The sequence below is a fragment of the Triturus cristatus genome, chromosome 5_1, assembly GCF_964204655.1.
Source record: "Triturus cristatus chromosome 5_1, aTriCri1.1, whole genome shotgun sequence".
NCBI lineage: Eukaryota > Metazoa > Chordata > Amphibia > Caudata > Salamandridae > Triturus > Triturus cristatus.
Window position 1 is genome coordinate 293,075,248 of NC_140587.1, and position 20,852 is coordinate 293,096,099.

The 20,852-nt window shown below is 46.1% G+C and overlaps 1 protein-coding gene across 1 annotated transcript in view; it reads left to right on the forward strand.

Annotated features, from left to right (window-relative positions):
- WASHC5 (WASH complex subunit 5) overlaps positions 1 to 20,852 on the forward strand; it is a 330,547-nt gene that overhangs the window by 171,020 nt on the left and 138,675 nt on the right. Inside the window, exons 23-24 of the mRNA XM_085604961.1 lie at positions 12,365 to 12,444; positions 17,979 to 18,082. Of these exons, the coding sequence (XP_085461087.1) occupies positions 12,365 to 12,444; positions 17,979 to 18,082 (184 nt within the window). The remainder of the gene's footprint in view (positions 1 to 12,364; positions 12,445 to 17,978; positions 18,083 to 20,852) is intronic.

Consider the following 20,852-nt stretch of genomic DNA (forward strand, 5'->3'; position numbering starts at 1 on the left):
AGAACCTCTGGCTTCTCTGGGGATGTCCAATCTACCCTTTTGGACATGCCCTTTGAAGGCCGTCGCCTGTTTGGCAACAAGGTGGACAACGCGCTTGAGCGCTTCAAGGACTCCAGGGCTATGGCCAGGTCCTTGCCGCAACTTCTCACCCCATGCAGTCTGCATTTCGCCCCTTTCGTGGCCATGGAAGGGTTTTCCCACCACGTTCCACCCAGAGCCACAGGGCTGCACAAGCCACCTTGCCTCTGTGCAGCTGGGGAACGTGGGACCCAACGTTGCTGGTCCAGGGGCCAGAGGGCAGGTCAGTTCACCAATGCCCCTCCTGTAGTTGCCTCCAAACCTTCCTAGTCTGACTTTTCAGGGCCACCAGTTGCCAGTGGGTGGCAGGATCCACCATCACCTCCCCCACTGGCACAACAACACGTCGGACAGGTGGATTTTGCAGTTAGTCCGAAGGGGCTATTTTCTCCCCTTCATGACTACCCCTGCCTCCATGCCACCAACACTCCATCGCATGTCAGAGGATCACTTGGCCTTTCTCAGTCAGGAAGTTGCAGCTGTCTTGGCCAAGGGAGCTATTGAGTGAGTCCCTGTGCCAGAAGTAGGTTGTGGTTGTTATTCCCTCTACTTCCTGGCACCCAAGAAGGACAAAGACCTGCGTCCTATCTTGGATCGCAGGGACGTCAACTGCTTCCTCCGGAAGGAGAAGTTCAAAATGCTGACATTGGCTCAGGTCCTGTGTGCTCTCGACCCTGGAGACTGGATGGTAGCTTTGGACTTGCTGTTCGTTTATTTTCACATCCCCGTCTTGCCTGCCCACCTGCACTACCTGCGGTTCACGGTAGGCCACGAGCATTTTCAGTTTACCGTGCTCCCCTTTCGCCTTACCAGCACCCCCTCGGGTGTTCACGAGAGTGATGGCGGTGGTCGCAGCTCATCTGCGCAGATCAGGGGTTCCAGTCTTCCCCTATCTCGTCGGCTGGCTGTTGCAGGCGGGCTCGCCCCAGGCTGTCGTTTCCCACCTCCAGACTACGGCAGACCTCCTGCATTCGCTGGGGTTCAACATGCTGAAGTCGCACCGGATTCCCTCACAGAGCTCCTTTTCAGTGGAGCGGTTCTGGACACAGCTCAGTTTAGGACCTATACTCGCGAGCAGCAGTCGGGATATTCGGGCAATGATACCGATGTTTCAGCCTCTATCCCAGATTTCGGTGAGAATGACCTTGTGGCTCCTGGGCCTCATGGCCTCCTGCATCCTGCTGGTGGATCATGCCAGGTGGCTTATGCAGGCTCTGCAGTGGGACCTGAAGTTCCAGTGGGTGCAGCATCAGGGGAATCTTTCCGATTGTGTCCAGATCTAGCAGGGCACTGCACACCAGTTGCGGTGGACCAGGATTGGTTTATCGGCAGATCCCTTTCCCTTCCGCAACCAGAGTTCACAGTGGTGACAGATGCGTCACTCCTGGGATGCGGCGGCCACATGGGGGAGGCGGAGATCAGAGGCAACTGGTCTCCGGCGGAGTCCGGGCTCCACATCAGCCTTCTGGAGCACCGGGCGATTCATCTTGCACTGAAGGCATTCCTTCCTTCTCAGAGGAAAGTAGTGCAGATGATCACAGACAACACCACCGCCATGTGTTACTGCAACAAACGGAGGGGTGGGTTTGTGGACCCTATGTCAAGAGGCTCTTCGCCTATGGACGTGGCTGTAACATCAGGGCATGTCCCTGGTGGTTCAACACCTGGCAGGTTCCCTGAACGCCAGGGTAGACGAACTCAGCCGCCGGTGTTTGATAAATCATGAATGGCGTCGTCACTCGGAGGTGGTGCAAGGTCTCTTTTAGCAGTGGGGAGAGCCTTGGTTAGATCTGTTCACCACCAAAGAGAACATACAATGTCAGCAGTTCTGCACGTTAGAATTTCCAAGGCGGCACTCGCGCGGCGATGCTTTTCGTCGCAAGTGGAATTGCTGTCTTCTATACCCCTTTCCGCCAATACCACTTCTGCCCAGAGTGCTGAAGAAGATCAAGAGTGACCCGGCCCAAGTTATTCTTGTGGCTCTGGACTGGGCACGATGAGTCTAGTATCCCGAGCTCTTGAACATGGTCATTGATCCTCCGATCAGACTGCCTCTTCGGGAGGATCTTCTGTTGCAGCAGCAGGGGACGGTCCTCCACCTGAACCTGTCCAGCCTCCACCTCCTTGCGTGGAGTTTGAGCGGCGACAGTTGACAGCTTTCGACCTCCCTTCTGAAGTCTGTGATGTCATCTTGCCAGCCAGGCGTCCCTCTACTAAAACAGTATACGCCTGTAGATGTAACACATTTGTGGCATGGTGCATAGCAAAGGCTGTGGATCCCCTTTCTGCCCCTCTGTCTGAGGTTCTCCTCTTCATACTGTCTTTAGCCCACCAGGGCTCTGCTCTGGGCATCCTTAAAGGCTATCTTTCAGCCATTGCGGCCTTCCGTTGCCCTCCTGATCAGCCTTCTCTTTTCAAGTCCTCTATTATAAATAGGTTTCTTAAGGGCATTACTCACCGTTTTTGCCTCTATTCCTTTCGTAATGCCCCAGTGGGACTTGAATCTTGTCTTAACTTACCCTATGTGCATTCCTTTTAAGTGACTATATAATTGTCCTCTCAGATTCTTGACTTTAAAAACTGCTTTTCTGGTTGCCATCACCTCTGCTCGCAGGGTGAGTGAGCTTCATGCTCTATCTTCTAAACCTCTTTTCATTTCTGTCCATCCGCACAAGGTTGTCCTTCAAACTAGGCCTTCTTTTCTACCCAGAGTGGTTACCTCTGTCCACATAGGACATGCCACCACTTTGCCCACTTTCTTCCGCCCCCGCATCCTTCCAAGGGGGAGGAAAGACTCCACCGTCTGGATCTAAAACACACATTATCATTTTATCTGGATCGCACAAAACGATTCCAGGTGGACGATCGACATCTGCCAGGAAGCCACATGGGCATCACTGCACACATTCACTAAACATTATTGCCTGGATAGTCCAGTCCGGAGAGACGGCTTCTTTGGCCGTTTAGTTCTCCAGGACTTTATGGTGTGATCTTAGTTTGCAGACCCACCTCCGGTGTTGGCATTACTGGAGTATATATTCTGAGGTAAGGAATCTATAACTAAGTCTCTTTCAGATGAACAAGTTACTTACCTTCGGTAACGATATATCTGTAAGAGACATATATTAGTTATAGATTCCTTACCGCCCCACCCATGCTCCCCGTTCTGCGAACTGACTTCTAGAGTAAGGGACTCCCTTTCAGGGCCCTAGTTTTGTGCACCAGTGGTCAGTGTCTTGCATGGCTCTGCTTTTCTGGCGTGGAATGTCGTGTAAAAGAACTGACTTCAGGGCGCAGGGGCAGCTTCTAAGTAGATACCGCGACGTCATCCCAGCGATCACGACGATGAACACTGAGTTGACCGACGCGCAGGGGTACTGCTGAGAAAAGATTCTCTGGATCCAGTCTGACGCCTGGTGGTAATTCTAAGGTTAGGAATCTATAACTAATATATTTCTCTTACCGATATATCTTTACCGAAGATAATTAAATTCTTCTTTATTCCCAACACACTCTGTCTAGAATCAATTATTTATTCACCAGCAAACATCTAGTCCATATGGCTTCTGGTCCTACCATCGAGCCAATGCTCTTCTCAGATCACGCATGCATTAGTCTCACCATCAACCTCTCTGTACAACATACCAAAACCTACTTGTGGAGAATTAACGATACCCTGCTACCAGACCAATATTCCAGAGAACGAATCTCACGCTCTATATTTCAATTCTTTCAAGTCAATAAAACTCTAGCTATGGAGATAGAGACAATCTGAGATGCGATGAAGACAACTCCAAAGGGGAGATGCTCAGCATTATGGCAAGGAAAAATAAACACCAGGTTGAGCATTAGAGATACGCAGATTAACAATCTGGAGAACGATAACAAATTAGCCCTGAGCCCCACCATTACAGCCAGGATAAAACAACTTAAATATGAATATAGCAATTTTTTTTGTGTAAAAGCTCATGTACGGTCCGCTAAAACAAAAGCCAAAAATCTTTTGGAGTGTAACAAGACTGGTAAACATCTAGCTCTAACCCTTAAAGATTCTAAAAACTCCATTAATATCCCAGCCATTGAGGATAAGAATGGCGTAGTGCAGGTTGACCACACCAACACTGTAGGCACCTTCCAGTGCCTGGATTTGTATAACATATCTCCTGCTATAGTAAGGTCAACTTTGAAGCTTGCCAAACATGTTTGGAATCAATTCAGCTACCCCGTTTAGCAGATAAAGATATAGCTGTTCTTAATAAACTGGTTGATCCGGATGAAATTAAAAAGGCTGTTAACTCCCTAAAAATGAAAAACGCACCTGACCAGACAGATTTCCGGCCTCCTTTTATCAGTGCTACCAACCCATTCTATTAGCTCATCTGTCATACCTATTTAATGAATTTGAGGGTGAAATCTCAGGGTCAACTTAAGAAGCCCATATAGTAGTGATACCGAAAGAAGGATTCGATAGAGATGAATACATTTTGGCCCATATCTCTACTCAACACTACCTATAACATCTATACTAAACTACTGGTTCTTAGTCTAGAAAAAGTACTCCCCTCTCTCATACATTCATCCCGGACATTTTTGTAAAGGGACGATTGGCTGCATATAATATTCAAACCTTCTGTCTTGTAATAAAAAAAGCTAAACTGATTCCTTCTCCCACCATGGCCATGGCCTTAGATGTGGAGAAGGCAGTGGTGTAACGAAACTTGAGGTTGGGCCCCCTGCAAAGTACATGCAGGGGCCACCCACGCTCCGGACACAGTCCAGAGCTCTCAGGCCAGGAGGTGGCTTTTGTTATGCCTCTGGCAGAACGCTTTTGACAAAGTCTCATGGACATTCCTCAAGTCTGTCCTCGAAAAATAAAATTTAGGGGACCATTTAATATGTATTACTATGGTGGCCTACTATTACTACTATTGAACGAGACAAGGATGCCCCCCTCTTATTCCTTCATTCAATAGAACCGCTCCTCCATTCCATCAGAGAAAGCACCAACGTAAAGGGTATCCCCTTTAACAGCGGCCTTGAAAAACTGTCAGCCTACGCCGAAGATATCCTAATTTTCTTGGCCGAGGCAGAATCTCTTCTTTTGGCATACTTTACATTAAAAATCTTGGCGATTCAAATAACCCCCTCTCCTGTGCTATGCTGTTTCAACGGTTCAACTTGAAAGTTTATGATTTCTACAATTTGCTGAAAGTCAAAGTCACCCTGCATGAGTTCAAACATCCCTGCCCTGCGGAGTGCCTACGCTTCCTTCAGAAACTCAACCAATCTTAAATCGCTTCCCAAATATATACAAACTCTAAGACAAATAGCACATATACTGGTATGGGATGACTCTTGCCCTAAATATAACATTGAACTCATTCCCCCGCCTCTTGGCACAAAATATGCGATTCCTCCTGCGCCACAAAATATCTCCCCTAATCCTTCAATGCTAATATTGGACTACCCATAGATCTTTCTGGTCTCCTGCTCGACTGCAAACGTGGCTTATCAGAATCAGGCTTGATGGTATTGTTGCTCCCCCTCCGGTGAGCTTGATCATCTACTCTTTTTTTTTTGCAAACAGGTTAGTATTTTATGGAAAGAAATCGAGGAGACCCTCAATAATATTTTTGTCATCAAACTTTTTTTTTTTTTTTTAAACTTTTCTTTATTGGCATTTATATATAGCAAAATACGCGGGCACATGCGATATCGCCATTATCACATAGATTTACATTTCGAGTGCGCCCAGTCACAGTCCTTACGATCTTTGAGCCTCATGGCCCCTCAAGCCGTTCTTCGCTGTCCTGAGTGGGGCTGCACATGTGTGCCCGGGTCCAGCCTCTGGGTGTGCCCTACTGGAGTGCGCCATGATCGCAGGGGTGCCGTGCAATGTGACTGAACCCCCTGTGAGGGGCGTCGCAGAGGCTATAGAATTGCAGCCATTGAGTAACCACGAACTAACTGGGGGCAGAAAACCAGGGAAAGGGGGTGCACTGTGTCGCCCATCGGGAGTACTGGTAGCTGCGCGCTCACGAGCTGGACCATCGTGTGGGAGAGGGTTGGGGTGATCGCGGATGCGGAGATGGGGAGGGGGCAGGGGGGGCGGGAGCATCTAGCCTGGTCTATGAGGACTCTGGCTGTGGGGCCTGTGGTGACAACCTCTGTGAGACACCGGGTGCTTGACCTGCCTGCGCATTACCCAGGGTGGACTCCGGAGTTGCGGACGCCCCCAAGGGGTCTATCAGTCTCGAGCTCGCCGCAGCCTCTGTTTCCTGCGTGAATGTGTGCATTAACATGGCCCAGGGCATGGAGATCGGGTGTTTGCGCATCCCACGGGCCTCCTCCGTTCTGAGTGTGGTTTCCTCCGCCCTGCCCCACTTTCTGACAGCCCCCACCCATGCCGCTAGAGGGGGCTCCCCCGGCGCCTTCCAATGCATAGCAATGCATCGTTTAGCGAGGATCAACATTAGGAAGGCATACCTCCTCTCCACTTTCTGCCGCTTATGCCGTCCATGAATTCCCAGCGCACACGCCTCCCATGTGTCCAGGTCCTGGAACCCTGTAACCGTTTTTAGGGCAGTGTGAATTGCGTGCCAGTAACTGTATCGCGTCGGACAGTCCCAAAACATGTGCCTAAACGAGGCAGCAGGCTCCAGGCATCTAGGGCATCCAAACACCCCGTCGGGGAAAAAGTTCTGCAACTTTTCGGGGGTTAGATACGCCCTATGCAGGATATGCAACTGTATGTTCTTAAACCGATAGTTACGGGACACTTTCTTGGTGTATTCCAGAGCCCTTGTCCACTCCCTATCATGTAGAGGCCGTTGGAAGTCATCTTCCCAGTGTTCTCTAAGGGTCGCCAACGTAGGACTCCGCAGGGCCCTCACCGCTTTGTATATCCACGTGACTAGATGGCGACCGGGCCCCATCTGCAGTATCGCATGGATGACCGGGTGTGTAGGGGGCTCCGCATCAATCCCCCCCCCACTGCCTACGGCAGTCCATGAGAAGCTGTCTATGCCGCAGGAATTGGCCCCCGGGGCGCTCGAAGGGTTGCAGGCTCTCCCCAGAGAACAACATCCCCACCTCCGTTACCGCGTGATCCGTCATTTTTGTCATCAAACTTAACCCTAAATCATATAATTGTTTCCCTAGGAATCCTGGCTTGTTCAGATGCCCAACTTTTAGACTCACTAAACAACTGGGACCGCTTCCTGATAGATCTTACTCTCTTTTGGTGTAAAAACCATCCTAACTAATTGGAAAATATAAAAACATCTCTCATCATACATGGTGGGCTTGGGTATGTTTTCCAAGAAGTGTGGACAATAGCTAATTGCGACTTTAACAACAAATCTTCATGTCTGTTATGGTCTAAACTGGACCTGTACTTGATAAAAAATTAAGCCTCTTTGAACACTACCCGCACAGCATAGAAGCTTTATTTTTCGTTTTTCCTGCAGCGCATACTATTATTCTATTATTAAACCTTTCTTGCTCCTCCTAACCACCACCACCACCCTACTCTCCTACTTTCTCTCTATACCTTCCTTCTCTGGGGCGTAATATCTACATCCCATCATCCTTTGCTTATGTTTTGCTCTGGTTTTGTGGATATAAAGACTTTCTTTGTTCTATGGGTGTCTTTTTCCGTGTCAAAAATTGTTCACCATGCAGTATTATTACATCTGATGACCAGTGGTTAATTTGTAAAATAAAAAGTGCCGGGGCTCTAGTCAGGGGGCAGCGTTAACAGGAGAAATGTGCAGGTGCAAACTGCCTCCTGAGAGCTGTCGATTTCGGAGCTGGGTAACAGGGTTTGAGTCTCGGCATGGCTCAAAATCCTGTGATTCTGTGGAAAATCACGTGCCTTCCAAATGAGTGTGTCCTTAACTGGTTCTATAACCACCGGTGCTGAGGATTAGGTGCCGGTGCTGAGCACCGGAAAGCACCTGCTCAAATTAAGCACTGCTGACAACTGTGTTATTATTTCTGTATGGACTTATGCTGAACGTCACCAATAAAAAAGTTTGTTAAAAATAAATAAATAATAACGATGTGTACTCCCAAGGTCATACAGCTGATCTCCTGTTGAAGCTAGAGGGACACAATAAGCTTTTCCCGCAACCGACCAGTGGTAACTGGACCTGCACTAGACTCTGCTGTTGGCCTCTTCCTGCCACCCTGTCAGTCTCTAAATGCATCCCTTGGGGGACTTTAGAGGTGTACTCCTTTGGTGAATTCGGACTTAAATTACAAAAATCATAAGGTAAAATCTTTGACTAGGGTAAACCTGGTTAGTGTATGTGACCTGTGCTCCACAGAGGCCCATGTCAAATTGCACTTAGGTCCTGTTCTTTTATGACCATTAACTATCATTGGCACTTTGTGATTCTTGGCGCTATTTGTTTTAAAAACTTTTAAAAAAACATTTATTTCCGGATCCCCTTTTTGGATTTTTGTCATTTTGGTGACTTTTGTTTATTAAATTTTACGCTCTTTTTCTGATTTGATTTGGAATCATTATTGTTTTGCATTTCGACTTTAATACTGTTTTAGTACTTCAAAAACGCTTGACACATTTCCTCTGAGTTGAGCCTGTCTGCTCTGTGCCTTAGTTACAAGAGGGTTGAGCTTAGATTTATTTGATAACTTTAGTGGTTCACCCTTACAAGGATTGTGATTATTACTTGAGGTATGTACTTACTTATACTTTGCTTAACAAATAGCCCGGTTTCTTACAGTGGCCCCTCTGGAGTTTACAGAAGTGATGGTGGTAGTTGTAACACATCTTTGGAGGCTAGGGATACCAGTCTACCCCACCTCAACGACTGGATGTTGAAGGCAGACTTGCCACAGTCAGTCGTAGACCTCCTCCAAATGATGGTGATTTACCTAACATCTTTAGGGTTCTTGATCAACGGGCTGGTGTTACACCTGACTCCTTCGCAGAGGCCCCTGTTTATTGCCATGCTGAATACGGTGCAGTTTCGACCCTTCCCTCCGGTTCAGTGAGTCCAGGACATTCAGGCCAGGGTCGGACTGGCCGTAGTGGGTATCTGGTGTTTTCCCGGTGGGCTGGAAGGGTGGGGGCCGGCTTTGGAGTGGTGGGAACGTTTTTGCTTCTGGGGGCCGGGTTTGCAGCAGTGCTACAATATCTGCACTCTGTAACAAAAGCAACAGCAGTGCTCCACACTAGTAGCCCCCCCTCATTCTCAAGGGCCAGTCCGGCCGGCTATGCTCCTAATGTTTCAGCCACGTTCGTGGTTCTCAGTGAGAGTGGCTCCTAGACTTCTTGGCCTCTTGCATCCTGCTTGTCGACAACACCAGATGGCACATGTGGACTCTGCAGTGGGTCAGAGTCCATTTAGTTTTCGAAGGAGAATGTAAGAGACCTGACGTGCTGGCTTCTGGACTATAGTTGAACCCACAGAAGACCATTCTACTTTCCCCCTCAGAGCTCACGGTTGTGATAGATGTGTGGCTGCTGGGTTGGGGAGGTCATCTGAGAGAGGTGGAGAGCAGAGGACTCTGGTCACAGACAAAGACCTGCCTCAACTTCAGTCTGTTGGAGGTGCGGGGCATTCCCTAGGCATTGAAGGCTTTTCTTTCATCCAGCAAAGGAGGCCGGTTCATATCCCCACAGACAACATCACAGCCATATGATACTGCAAAAGCAAGGTGGATACTGCAAAACGCAGGGTGGGTTGGGGTCTTGGGCCCTGTGCCAGGAGACCCTGCATATCTGGAACTAGCTGAGTCAGCAGAGGATCTCCCAGGTCGATGGGATCTTCAAACACCAGGGCAGATAAACTCAGTCACTGACACCTGGCAGATCCCAAGAGGAAGTTACACTGGAGGTGGCTCAAGGCATCTTCCAATGATGGGGAGAACCCTGGCTTATCTATTTGCCTCCTCAGATAATAGCAGTATTAACACTTTTGTGCCCTGGAGTTCAGAGAAAACCTCTCTCTCTGAGAAGCATTCTGCCTACAGTGGAACACAGAACTTCTGTATGCCTTCCTGCTTCTACTTCTACCTGTAATTCTGAAGAAGATCAAGAACGACTGGCATAAGTCATCCTACTGGCTCTGGATAGGGCCAGGAGAGTCTGGTACCAGGAATTTCAGGACATAGCATCTGTCGCCGATCAGGTTGCCAATTCTGGAGTATTTTCTGTCACAGCAGCAAGGCCAGGTCCGGCACACAGGCCTGCACAATCTACACCTCCGTTCATGCATATTGAGTAGTGATTATTGACTGCTTTCGATCTTCCTCCCACAGTAGTAGATATCATTTTAGCAGCCAGGCTTCAATCTACAAAAATTGTTTACGCCAGATGCTGGGAAAAGTTTGTGGCCTGGTGTAAAGCCCATCATACAGATCTATTACAGGCAAAATTGTCGGATGCTTTGCTTTTTGTGCTGTCTTTAGCCTACCTAAGACTTGCCGTGGGCACTGTTAAAGGTTATTTGCTAGGACCTTAATTTGTTTCTCACTTTCCTTATGTATACCCCATTTGAGCACAGCAGTCCTCTGCATCTACGCACTCTCGAAACGTTGTTTCTCATAGCAATAACTTCAATTCGTCACAAGTGAGCTACTAGCTCTGTCCGTTCATCCACCACCACCTTTTTCCCCTGACAAACATGTTTTGCTGACTCAAGTGACATTCTTGCCGAAGGTTGTGACAGCTTTCATGTTATACAATCCTTTACCCTGCTGGCATTCTTTGCTCCACCTTCCCCTCAAAAGAGGAGCCGAGGCTCAACGACTTAGACCCCAAAAGAGGCTTTTACATTGAACATACCGAGGACCATTGGGTGGACGATCAGCTCTTTGTGGGGTTCGCTGGAGCAAAGAAGGGTCAGGCGGTGCAGAAAAGGAACATATTGAGGAAACCAGTCCTGTTCATTAAGATCTGCTAGGCATTGGCCAAGAAGCAGCCTCAGAATGTACTGGGGGCCCATTCCAACAGAACCGAGGCTGTTACCACAGAAGGAGCGCCTGTTCTGAACATCTTTCATCCGCAACGCGAGTGTCCGGTTCACACGTTCACAAAACACTCCTGGCTTGATAGCATGGCCTTGTGAGGTACTAATTTGGTATCTATTCATGAGGTGAATAAAGTGCGGTTAGAAGTATCCATCAGCAGAACAAATTACTTGCATTCAGTAATGCTCATTCTGGTGAACATTCAATCTGCAAATTCCTCACCGTCCATCCACCTCCCTAATTTTTAGAATGAACTCTTTTCTTCTTGTATAAAAATTCCACAATTGGAAGATCTGTACACTGTCGCATCGGATCATATATTAGGCTCTGTGTTCGAAAGTGCAGACATGCTGAAGAGAGAAACTTGCATCCTCCTCACGGCTGTCGCACTTCTATGTGGCTCTTGCGTCACTTCTGGGGGTGAGTCGACACAGAGCCACTCAACACCACCTGCTAGCCCACATGATCAATGCTGAGATAAATGTTTGGAGTCAGTCTGACGCCTGGAGGTATTCACAAGGTAAGGATTTTGCGGTCAGATAGAGTATCCACCTAAAAGGGCATTACAGAAAATCAGTAACTTCTTATGGGAGATAAAATGGGAAATGTCTTCATTTTTTAACACATTGTATTGGTTTTATTGCTAGATATGTCACAATACAACTCACTAACATTGTAACAGGGCACTGAACTTACCCCAATCCCCCCTCACTCCGCCCCCCTTGAGTCCCCTCCCCACCTGATGTTTGTAGGGCATCTTCCCACACTGCATCAACACCTCTGCCCCACATAAACACAAATGTATGTCTCTAAGGTAGCTGGACGAGGATCACCGTGTGTGATGGTAAGACCTCTGTAGTCTGCCCATCTCTGCAAAACAGTTATGTATTTTTTAGGGCAGTCCCTGGTTTCACTGGTTGTGAAAGTACTTCTTTTATGAACACTGTCCCCTTAGCTTTTTCTTTAACTGTATGTAATTGGCATGTCGGACCATGGCTGACTAAGCTAGTGATTTGCCAAATTTTGTGCAAATCTATCTCCAGAAGCACAACTACACGGCAAAGTATTTGGTCCAAAATAGTATAGGTTTTATTTTACAAAAACTGGTTTGCTTTTGTCTTACCTCCCACATTCCCACATCTTCAGCTTTGGCTCATATAAAATATGGTGGCTCTAGTACAGTTATGTGTCTGAATTTACTCTTGTGTCCCTAACATATCGAACTCACATGATTATTATTGTTCGTACTAAAGTGCTATATTTACAAAGAAAGTCTTTGTTTCAGCAAATTCAAGCAAAGTTTATTCAGCTACAATTGCCAAAACTCAAAGGATTTGGACTGGCTATCTTGACGCTATAATGAAGGTAAGCTCAAGAACTTAATTGTAGCAAGTGATGTTTGCAAAGATAAGTGAAAATTGACTGTTGCATGTGTTCGCTAAAGTTCTAATCTTGCATTTGATAGCAGGTGTTGTAGTTTGGCACAAATGTACATTGGGACAGCAAATGATTTCCCCCTATTTAGTTGTGGTAACATAAATGCTGCTAGAGGGAAGAGCTTTTGGTAGTTGGGAAGATTATAAACACCCATAAAGTCAGAACTTGGATGGGTATTCACAAAATGGATCAATAGTTTTTTCACCCTAATGCCAGCATTGTAATGGGATTGTTCTGGAAGGGAGTTTGCCACCTGGGAATATATTTTCCAAACTCGGGGGAAAAAAAAGAAAAATGTTAGGTTGCTTCTGCCCATTCAATTCTATCTGAAAACCAGTGTTGTTTTCTAGTGGCTGAAAACCTGTTGGAGCTATGCTTAGACATGCATACAGATCTACTGTTTTCCAGAATTTAAGTGCCGGTACTTACGGTTTCTGAAATTTCTTCAGCCTTCTCTCACATTCTCCAGGTAAAAAGGATTCTAGCAGCCTTTGTCCATCCACCAACCCACCATCACCTGCAATTTCCTTGTTTAATGACTGTATCTGTGCACCGGTCACTGGATTCTTAAAGACCATCTTGATTATCAAATAGACTAATGTCATAATCACAATTCTAGAAGAACCCTACTGATTTCTTCTCTCAGCACATGTCCAATTCAATTTAAGGGCGACAACATCATGATGTCAGACAACCTAACAGGGAAATTCCTCACACTGTGCCATTTTCGCACCACAAAAGCACATCCATGGCTAAACTGGATCTGGATCCCAACTAAGGGTTTGCGCAACTCAACACACTGCTTACAGGATTCTTGTGGGTGCGAGGCGACGCAGGGCGGCTCTGGTCACCAATCAGCAGCCCAGAGGGGAGGTGGGCTTTGCCTTGCCGTACTTAGAGGCCTACTATCACACAGCGCAATTACAATGGTTCACCATATGGGTGGCAAACCGAACCCGACACCAGGAGGAACCTGAGGGGCCGGACCCTTCCTTGTTGCTCATCTCCCGGGTGCTGCTCCGCTTGCCCATGGGGAATAGAATGGTCCCGCCTGACCTACAGGCGGTGCGCCGGTGTTGGAACCGACTGGCTAGGCGAGCGCGTACGCGCACCCCCTACGCTCTGGAGATCCGCTGATGATATGTGAGGCTTTACCTCACGGAGGGGACTGGGCCAGGCTACGGGACTGGGAAGATGTAGGGATTATTACGATAGGGGACCTGTTTGAGGATGGTAACCTTCTACCTTTTAACGACCTATTGGAGCGCTACGACCTACCACAAGGGGACTTTCTTCTTCATGCCCCACTAACAGCAGCCATTAGAAAACATTGGCTAGAGGGGATGGCAGAACCTTAGACCTCTCTGGCCTGCCAATATGTCGTAATGGCGGTAGGAACCTTTAAGGCGGTCACGTGCCTCTACAGGAGGATCACCTGCAGCCTGAGACAGCCCCTGACGTCCCTGTGACTCAAGTGGGAAGAGGCTTTAGGTGTACCCATTGAGGAGAAGCAATGGGGGGACTTGGTATAAAGGGCCTGGAAGTGTTCTAGGAATGTACGCTTCCAGCTGATCCACTTCTATGTGTTGCATAGGGTGTACCTCACCGCGGGCAAGGTGAATGAATACTTTGGGGGCTCGACATCATGTCCATGGTGTAACCTGGAGGGAGCAGGGTTCCTCCACATTCTTTGGAACTGCCCACATGTGGGAGAGTACTGGAGGGGGGGGTGACGTCTGAACTGGTGGCAGCGTCAGAGAGAGAGGTGGCACTGACACCAGGCTGTTGCTTATTACATTGGTTCCCGCATACTGCCAAGACCAAAGTCACTAGCGTGTTTATAGACCCGGGACTGGTATTGGCTCAAAGGGAGATTACCGGCCACTGGAAGGCAAAGAATGGCCCCAGCTTAGCGCGATGGTCCAGGGAGTTAGTGAAATGGGCAGAGGCGGAGGGGAATTGCAGATTGCGAACTGGGAGCGACAAGGCGCATGGGTAGCACTGGTGGAGCTGGTGAAACACCCAACGGCCAACACCGCTGGCACTCCTGAGCGGAGGGACCCTGCAGCAGACGACTGACTTAGGGAGGTACTGACAGATTAGAGAGCTGAGGGCAGATAGGGCGGGATGACTCTGAGAGAACATCTGCCCCATACGCCGAAACTTGAGGTCTGGGATATACAGGACACAGAACGTCACAGTCCTGCTCACAGATCCATCAGCGTAACATTGTTAACCCAGCGACATGCCTCGTGGGGGGCGGGGGGGGGGGGGGAGTAAGGCAGTGTTAGTTGAGGTTGGGGGGAGGAGGGAGCTTTGTTAGAGTTACTTTATATGGCTGATGACTGGAGAGATTCCAACTAGTAGACCTTACTGATACATACTGAAGGACGGCGGATGGGGTACAGGGGGATAACCCCATTTCAGGTCACATCACCCCACGTCAGGAGGGACTTTTTACAGACGACGATGCTGAGAGGTGGAAATATAGTATCCTGCTAAGTTCTATTTCTGATTTCAGATGTGTCCATTCGCAGCCCTGCTCGGGTCATTTACTGAACCTATGTTTTTTGTTTTTTTAAATCTCAATAACAACTCTTACAAAAAAAAAAATCCATGGCTAAACTGGAGACACAAAAAGCTTGAGGAAAGGCCAAGGAGACCAATCTTGACTGACTACTTATTCTGCCAAAGTCTTTTATTTTATTTCTCTAAACTGGGGTGGCATGGTGAGCAAAAGAATTATGGATTTAACCCAGATCTCTAGACTGGGGGTGAATGTTTTGACTTGTTCTGCATTCCGTCCATCAATTGTGTGTCTTTTGCTTTCTCGCGCTAAGTGCGCCAGGTATGCCCAGACGTGGGTCCTGGGCTCACTGTGCCACTGGAATCAAGCTATCCTGGCTGAAGAGGGGTGAAACCCTGAAACCGGTCCTGGGATGCCTGGTTCTGGTCCAGGAAGGACCCGGCTTGGCAGTTTGGGCTGGACTGTTCCCATGAGGCACAGGTTTAAGACTGATTTGCATATGGCCAGGTCTAAACTGGGGTGGCATGGTGAGCAAAAGAATGATGGATTTAACCCAGATCTCTTGACTAGGGTTGAATGTTTTGATCTGTTCTGCATTCCGTCCATCAATTGTGTGGCTTTTATTGAGCATGAGATCTGCCCAGTTGTTTCAGCCATTTAATTAAAGTGCTGAAAACTCTTTTGCAGGCTACACTCTCATTTTCCCAACTAACTCATACCAACCCACTTTACAGTACTTATCACCCAAGATGTAATTCTTAGATAGCTATGTATAAATCATGTATATAACCTGTGTGTGTCATGAATAGCGCGGCATTGCCAGGGATGTACATCTTCTTGCGATTTAAAGTTGTTTTCTACTCACCATGGTTAGATCCAAGCTGTAAAATGACCTATGATGAAGTAGGGTGAATCCTTCCCTCCTGTAACTGTTGCAGATGGTCTGTTAGCATGACAGTTTTTAAGTGTGATTTCTGAAACCTAAACGAGCAATAGCTTCCAATTTCATTACTTCCTGCCCTCAGTTGGAATACTATTCCCCTAGAACAGTACAGTAAGCTGGGGCCTCTACATGCTTGTATCTGATGGAAGCATGATTCGAGTTTCCCCGTAATAGGACAACTTATTTGAAACTCATTTGTCCATGGTTGTTAGAGAGAAACCAACTTTATTTACTTATTTGAAAGCTGTGAAAACGTTTCTTTTTTAAAAACATTAACACAATTTTACCTAACTAGTTACTTTTGTTCTGCCACATCCAGCACAGTGGTTTGTTCTGAAGTGATGTTTAGGATACTCGTTTAAGATACTTTGTGCTTGATTTAGAATTTGGCGAAAGCCAGACATGCACCTAAAAGCAGGAAAAAAAATGTCTACTTAAACTGGGGGTCTCACTGCAGGTTGTCCTTTGCATATGGTAATCATGGAAGCCTGTATGTCTTGCTGCTCATGGTTTCCTCCCTGAAACTGAGCCCCTCTGTAAGAGTTAAAGGAATTTCACAAACCCACCCCCATTGTTCATTATGTGCTTGCCCTGGCTTAGATAAAACATGAAAATAAAGAAAGAAGGAGTTTCTATGTCTGTCACTGAGCAACAATGGACTTCTGCTTGGAACGTTTTGACCACTTCCAATTACTAGTGTTACCTGCAACAGTACAATAGAGTAATGCGCATTCTCTATATTCAAATACACACAAATAAGAACGCAAATCGACACATAACGAAAGCATTTGAATCAATAAAACATTTAAATGCTAACTTTCATCTAGACGAAACGTACGTAACTAAGCAGTAGATCAACTCTGATAATGTTGGATAGTATATGCTGAACGACATTTACAACTAGCCCTACAAACTAAACTCGGAGTTCCGAGGGAGTAGCTTACTGATCTACAATGCCCTTCATCTCATCATCAAGGGCATTAAGATCTATATAAATAGCATAAGCATACTTTTGAAGTGGCAGCTGGTTGGTGGTGTACCTTGCTTTTTATATAGTAGTAGCTTGTACGATATTTGCTGGTTGGTAGCTTTGCACATAGCAAAAATTATTATTATCCAGTATAGTTGGAAGGATAACAGGTGAAAAATAAGTGAACAAAGAATCACTGCTGTAGCAATTATGGAGTGAAAAGCTAAGCTTTGATGCCTTTGCTGATTGGAGCGGAGTTTTTGAGTTTGTGAAGAGGAATAAGTTGCTGCCTTTAAAGAAAGGAGGGAGTGCCAAATATATTGAGCAGGAAGAGTGTAGTCCACAAGGCAGAATGTATCTTTAAAGGGTAATGGGGCAAGATGAAACTTGGTAAAATGGATGAGTTTAATTTTGAGTGATGTGGTCTTGCCTGTCAACCATGGTGATGGGTGTTTTTTTTTGGGGGGCAGTGAGTGCGGTAGTATTTCTGCTTAGTTGGCAAGACAAAAATAGTGTTTTAGGAATACCAATGACTGCACATAAGATGTTATTGTGTGGAAAACTTCTTAGTAAAGCTTTGAGTCAAAGTTGCTTGTCAAAGAGCTGATTTGGAGTGCAGTTAAGTGTCTTAGTTCTTGCAGACTTAAATATGTATAACCTAAAGGACTTTCAGTCAACATGATGGAATATCAGCTGGCCATAGGAACTCATTCCAGTCCAGTGGTTGCTGTGCTTATTGAAGATTTTATTTTCCATTAAATGGAGTTCAACCAAATGTTATAACTGATAGGTTTATTTAAAGGTCTCATGTGGTGTGGGAGGCTGAAGTAGTGTCTGGCTTACTAAACCACCATAAAAGTGTGATTTGACCAAACAAACGCAATTCTATTGTAAAACAATCTCCTAAAACTGACATCTAACCATTTAAAGTACTTGACTTGTAGTGGACAAAATTACACTGCTCTTTACATTATAAGAGTTTTAAAGTAATACATTTTGTCTCTCTTTCTTTATCTTTTAAGGTTGGACAAATGCAAATATTAAGACAGCAAATTGCCAATGAATTAAACTACTCCTGCAAATTTGACTCTAAGCATCTCGCAGCTGCTCTGGAAAATTTTAATGAGTAAGAAATGTATTATAACATGAAACTTACTTGCATTTTAAAATGTATGTTTTTTAACAACTTGTAATCTATTTCAAATGTATACATTCCAGAAAGGAAAGCAATTTTAACACCTACTCTAAAGCGCTACCTGTTTTCATTAATTAAATAACACCATAGGCCCCTGCTTCACAGTTTTGACTGTCGATATATAGTCATCTCTTAACTTTCAACAGCTTTTATTCATCAGTGTTACACTTATGGTGACAGACGCATAACGGTCAATTCAGTGTGTGTTTCACACTGAATCTATCAGTTATATGTAAATACTACTCTACATCTCACCTCTGTCATTGCTCTTCCTTCCACCCACCACAGACATAAGTGGGTGGGATGGTGGGTGGGGTAAAGAGACCCAAGTCAAAGGACATTGACGAGAAACAACACCTCCAGTCAAATCAACCTCCAGAAAAATATATGTTCACGAACCCCATTACGCCGTTCCAGTCCAAGATCTAGAGCTATCTATGATGCCCAAGAAAGATGATACCTCCAGGAGTCGCTATCCACAGATAAGTAAATGTGAAAGCATCTCTCGTCTTGTGGGTTGCTTCTGCATGTCTTAGCATACAAAGAGGCTACTGCCACTTCTAGTTGCAAATAAAGTGTAACTCCATGGTGAATTGCTTTCAGTTTTGGGAGATGCCATATGGAGGCCTCCAACCACAAGAAGATGTCCTACTCCTTTACTTTTTATAGCTGTAACTTCCTCTGCAGTCTGCACTTGCTGTACTCGTGAAGGATAAGAGCTCATCACCATTTAGGGACATGTCACAATGTGTATCTGCCCCTCTTAAGGTTCTGTCTTTCTCCGATTTCTTAAACATCATAGCAGTTACTGTCCATATCTGTCACGCCTCCCTCTTTTTACCTGTACTAAGAAGTGTAGGGAGGCATGAGCCTAGAGAATCTGCTCTTCCAGGCCACTCAGGCAGGCTCTGTATGCGCAGCAATTTGAGGTTAGATGCACAAACTGTATCCTCAAAGAATTCCACCTAGTTCTCCTTCTGTTTCCTAGAAAGTTTGGCCTAGTCTCTTAACTCCTGAAGTGTTTTACCCTCTAATGTAAGATATACCTGCAAGATCTCCTAAGACATCACCTTTATGTGCACCCCCTCTGTGGACAATATGGCTCTCCTTATATGCCAGTCAATGGATGCCAGGGTGTCCGCTATAGTTGTGATCTTTTGGTCAGTGCTGCATTGTAAATCATGTAGGGCTGCTAGTGTCAAGTTGTCACACACAAATAAATCTTTCTTGCATATGGTTGCTCTTGGCTCTGTGTAGGATCCTTGCCGTCTGCCTCAGCGGAGGGCTTGTGGCAAAGAAGCTATATTACGTTAAGAAGCAGGAAAGTATATGGGGAGACTTTGTGAATAGGGGACCTGACCAGCCTGATTTGCAGAAACTTAGCAGATGGAAGGAAACATGTGTCACAGCTTATGAAAATGCTTAGATGCTTCAACTTCAAGGTGTACCTGTCAAACTCCTATGATGAATGAGAAGAATCAGGGAGTCTGCTGGTGTGGTTGACGAATCCCAAACTAAGATGTACCCCTATTTTGGGATCCGAATGTACAGAGGACACATAGTGCACTTGAAGAGTGAGATAAACAATGCCTTTCAAAATATAGCTGAAGGGCTGTATGCTTCGTGACCTGACCTAGATGAAAAATGTTTTCAAGCTTACTTGCAGAAATCAGGACTCACCACAGTGCACATTCAGGAGGCGGTGACACTTGAGGGGAGGAATTCTCGAAATAGAGGTCAGACCTGCAATTAAGAGTTTTGTAAGGTAGATAATAAGATGCTACATAGCTTATATAGACCAGTTATTATGAGTCCTTGTAGAGATATATAATACGATGAAGCATGGGAGTGACCTATCAACCACAACTAGAGAGACTGTAAATGTGTTCCTCCCGTAGCATGACAGAAACAAAATGGAGATGGGGAATACCGATTACAAATTTCTGAGCAAAATACTGGCAGCTACACTACTAAGAGTAATGCAAAGGTTGATGCACTCAGATCAGTGTGAGTTCATCCGAGGGTGCAGCACTAGATAAATATTATGAGGCTTCTCCAAATAATAGAACATCCGTCGGATACCCACCCAAATGCATGACATGTCAAGAACGTTTTTAACACATTGCATTGGAAATATTTATAGGCTGTGCTATTTGGGTGAAGGACTACATGCATGGTCATCCCTGTTGTATACTGACCCTTTAACGCAAGGGTGCACAAGCGAAATAATATATTGGAGCATGCACACGGGTTAGCGGGACATTCCTGGAATATCCCTTATCCCCGTTACGCTTCATTATAATGGTGGAACCACTCGTGAGTCTGGTGAGACAGTGGAGCTCATTTAAGGGCATTACTGCTGCAGGGGATTTCGATCACATACCTCTCTGTGCAGATGATGTGCTGCTATACTTAAGAGATGCCCCCGAAGATACCATATTGCTCTGGATTGAGGATTGATTGGAGTAAATCCAGTGCATTCCTTCTTTGTCAGCCCAACGATGGATACAGGCTACCAGAAGTGGCTGCTAGGCTGAAAATGGCAAACATCGACAACACACCATTTAGTGGTCCTGCTATATGGCACTAAGACGGACCTATTGGGCGGAAATATACTCCTGATCATGGCAACATTTAGAAGAAGCCAAATCTTTTAGAAAACACCCTTTTTGGTGGCAAGAACAATAGTCCTCACAAAAAT